Here is a 3996-nt window from a genome sequence, read left to right on the forward strand (position 1 = left end):
GGCCATTTAGAGAATGAGAAAGGTAGTTGTGCTACCGAATCCGTATGTACTTGGCAGGAGAAGTTAAGAGGGTCGACGAACAAGTATGTTGGCTACGTTGAATCTGTTGCGGCAGCCATGACCGTGATTAGGCAATATGAACTGGAAACAACAACAACGTTTTCTTGCTTTAAATCAGACAGAATGTTTGGAGCTGGAGGTAAGATTTGTATTATGGGCTAAGGAAGTAATAAACAATAATAAGATAAATAATAATATAAAATAATTATAGCAATAAGCGTTACAACAATTAGAAGCTTGTTTATTCACAACAAAGGACATTTTATTACATCAATAAATGTTCTATTTAAAGTACTGGATTTGGTAGGATAGGGATATGAACGTGTGTGTGTGGGGGGAGGGGTAATAATGTTGGAGTAAAATGTACACGTTCACAGTGGTATTGAGAATTTGATAATTTATCAGTCAATCAGAAATGAAGGTCTAAAGTTGAATAAATAGTAAGCTTATCTACAAAGACTGTATGCAATACATGGGGTTGACTAAAGCATAGGTTTCACTCCAGATTACAGTTGAGATCATAATAAACATAAAAACTTTCCTTGTTTCCATGGCACAGATCCCTTTGCCAAGCAAAGGAAAGTCTTTTTTAAAAGATGATAAAATACCATTTGATGGAGTTCCCTTCAGCATAATTGGCACCAAGGTATTTGACTGCCAACATGGCCCAGACAGGAAAAAGTCATTTAAAGCAAGACATTCTGAAAACAAGGTATGTTGGTTATGACCACATGTATGGAGCATTTTTCATCAGGCATGGCATTTTCGTGCTTTTGGCACTAAACAGTGGGGATTAAAAATATCAATCTTTTAACCACAGATTGATGATCACGCATTTATAAGGAGGAAGTTTTTACCTCAAGATACAATGAAGTTTGGATGCCCTGCAAGTATTCGTCTATCAGAAGTGATAAAGTGCTGCAATTACAAGGTACAGAACTACAACCACAGTTATCATAATATTAATAACTAATTTATCAGAAAAGTATGTCCCTTCATTTAAAAAAATCATGACTTTTTTTAAACTATATAGATCAGAGATGACACAAAAAGACTTCGAAGGGATATGTCTAAAAAGCTAAAGACCGACATAATCAGTGGAAAGAAACCCCAGGTTGAACGAAGAATATATGTTCATTTACCAAAGGAGGATGATCACAAAGATCACATCATTGGAGAGGTCTGTTGACATCAATAGACTGATGGTATTTGAATACTAACTCAATCTGAGGACAACAGTTTTATTTGTGTAGTAGCCAATAACACACTTCTGGGATGTGGGATGTCGCTTGATATGAGGTAAGCTGAAGCCACATTGGGTACCATGGCCATGTGACAGTGTCTACTAACGCTCTACCATGCTGATGAGGCCTAACAAGGCTGGAACAACTCCCTATGTCTACTGACACTCACAATCACATTTCATTTGGTCGACCATATGGGGTGCTGCCCACAACCACATGGCCAAAGTGTTCAAATGTGGCTTCAGCTTACCACAAAACATTGCTTTGTACAATATTCTTTAGCTTGGCAGGTACTTGCTTGTCTTAAACGGAATTGGAAGTTGATTAAGACTAAATGAAATTGACTAGGAATCAGTAACTTTTAATTTATTTATTTCGTCTTCGTTCTCATATTGTTGTTTCATTAAAGGAACATTCCATTTTAACAGCAGTGCCTTCACACATACAGTTTCCGTATAATTATCTGTCAAAATTAAGTCCCATGTTTATTTTTTCCCTCATGTATCAAACCAAAAAGTGGTGGTATTCTGCAGCCAATAAACAAAAGGCTTGATGTGAAGATTGAAGAGCTTGTTGGTGAAGGTGTGAAAACTTTTGATGAAATGAAGAGACATCTGAGACAATTTGTAAAAATGGAACTATTTCCAGGGCAAGCTCCACCAGCATCAACAAACAGATGCTATTACCCAATAGATGTGGATGTCACGAACCACATGTATAAGGCTTCAGTGAAAAAAATGCTGTCAAAAACTGATCAGGAACACATGCAGAAGAAAATTGAAAACTGGCGTCAGGAGAACCCTCAAGACTTCTTCTTTTTTAGAATCTGTGCCCTAGCAGCCTCATCAACAGATGCTGAAGGCAACAATGATGAAACAGATGAAAACTGTGCGCGCACTGATCTTTTGTTTGCTCATCAGACAACCTGGCAGAAAAAACTTATGATCCGTTACGGAATTGAAATCACCCTCCTTGATGCTACTTACAAAACAATGAGATATGAGCTCCCTCTATTTTTCCTGGTGGTAAAGACAAATGTAAATTACATAGTTGTGGGGTCTTTCATCATTCAAAGGGAAACCACGGCTTCAACACAGGAAGCACTAGGGATATTCCATGACTGGAATGGCAGCTGGAAACCCCAGTATTTCATGACTGACTTTTGTCATGAGGAGATCCATGCCATCGAGAGAACATTCCCTGGTAAGAAGGACTCAAAATGGGTCCAATGTTCTCAAATACACAACCTATACGGAAACATTTGCAAAGTAAACATATGGATATTAGAATTTTAAAGTTCTTACTAAGTTAAATGCACATGTATTCATTCAAAACCTTGTTTGCCTCCTTGAATAAGCAAGGCTCAAATAACTGATTGGAAAAGCAGGCCATACATTACATCTTTGTCAGGGCATTCAGGTATTCAGTTACAAATCTGGATACTCCTATGAGGGCAAAGCCTTAAAGTCATGCTAAGGCTGGTGCCATAGGAGTTTTATCCTTCACAGTACTTAATCTGCAACAACTCTTTAAGAATATAATTATACTGGTGCATACAGGGTTCCCAGTTGAGGGTGAAACACCTGTCACAGGTTTTATTAGTTGGTACATTTTATGGTTGTATAAGTACCTCGATGATGCTTCAGCCATGTACAAAAGCAGCGCAGCAATGGCTGCTCAAAATTCTACTAAAAACCCTGATATATTGGACATTAATTTTTATGTTGGCTTAACAGATACCACTACATATATTTGTGACTTTCATCGTGAACAGTGCTGGCATAGATGGCTACGAAAGTCTGAAAATGGTTTGACTGCCAGCAGGGAAGAGGTCCTAACATTGCTTCGTAATGTTGCAAACTCCTCAACGAAAGAGTCACTTGAGAAGAATTTGTCTTCCCTTAAGGATAGTGCACTTTGGCTGGCTAATCCCAAGCTCAGGAATTGGTTTGAAAAAACTTGGCTTACAGAGTCAAAGGTAAGAATGGACATAATGCAGGCAGCATACAGTTTACTTCTCTGTAATGTTATAACTACGAAGCACAGAATATCAATGACAGTTATATTATAAGGAAGAAAGCTTACGTCTGCAAGTCAACATCCTCCTTTACCATATACATGTAGGTTAATGAGGTGCTTTGTTGAACTTATTCATGTACAATACATGTATCAAGAATTCTTGCAGTGACTAATTAACATGCAACAGGACTTGTAAGTTTACATAAGGAGGCACAAAAGGGTTTTTTGTTGCTGTAGAGCGTGTGAAACGATGAAAGATTACAAAGAAGGATATTTAATGGTGTGGGCAAACTATATGTCTCCTTGCAACTCTGTTGTTCGGCTATACTTTAAGGGGACTTGTGACATACTTTACAGGAAATTGTGCTGGATAATTTTCCATGAAACATTTACGTTCACATTTGAAGTGCCACTATGAATGGTGTTTGCATACAAAAAATCAGGATAGGTCACAGAACAAAATTTCAAGCTATAAACAAATGATTTCCACAGATTTTATTTCCATATTGCATGACTTTACGCAGAATTTAACTTCGGGTGTGCTACGCAAATGAATTTTTAATTGTGATTTTGATTCCCTCAGAGGACATGTGTATGTTAGTTATGGCGTGTGTAGACTGCATGGGTATGTGCAGCTTAAAACCAATTCCAGCCTCCTTAAGAGATTTAAGTC

At 37.7% G+C, this 3996-nt stretch overlaps 1 protein-coding gene across 1 annotated transcript in view; it reads left to right on the forward strand.

Moving 5' to 3' along the window:
- Positions 1-1126: 1126 nt before the first annotated feature.
- Positions 1127-3996, forward strand: part of LOC138029418 (calcium-responsive transcription factor-like) — a 6058-nt gene continuing 3188 nt past the window's right edge. The window contains exons 1-2 of the mRNA XM_068877163.1: positions 1127-1242; positions 1822-2080. Of these exons, the coding sequence (XP_068733264.1) occupies positions 1127-1242; positions 1822-2080 (375 nt within the window). The remainder of the gene's footprint in view (positions 1243-1821; positions 2081-3996) is intronic.

Source organism: Montipora capricornis, chromosome 13, assembly GCF_036669925.1.
Source record: "Montipora capricornis isolate CH-2021 chromosome 13, ASM3666992v2, whole genome shotgun sequence".
In the NCBI taxonomy this organism is placed as follows: Eukaryota; Metazoa; Cnidaria; class Anthozoa; order Scleractinia; family Acroporidae; genus Montipora; species Montipora capricornis.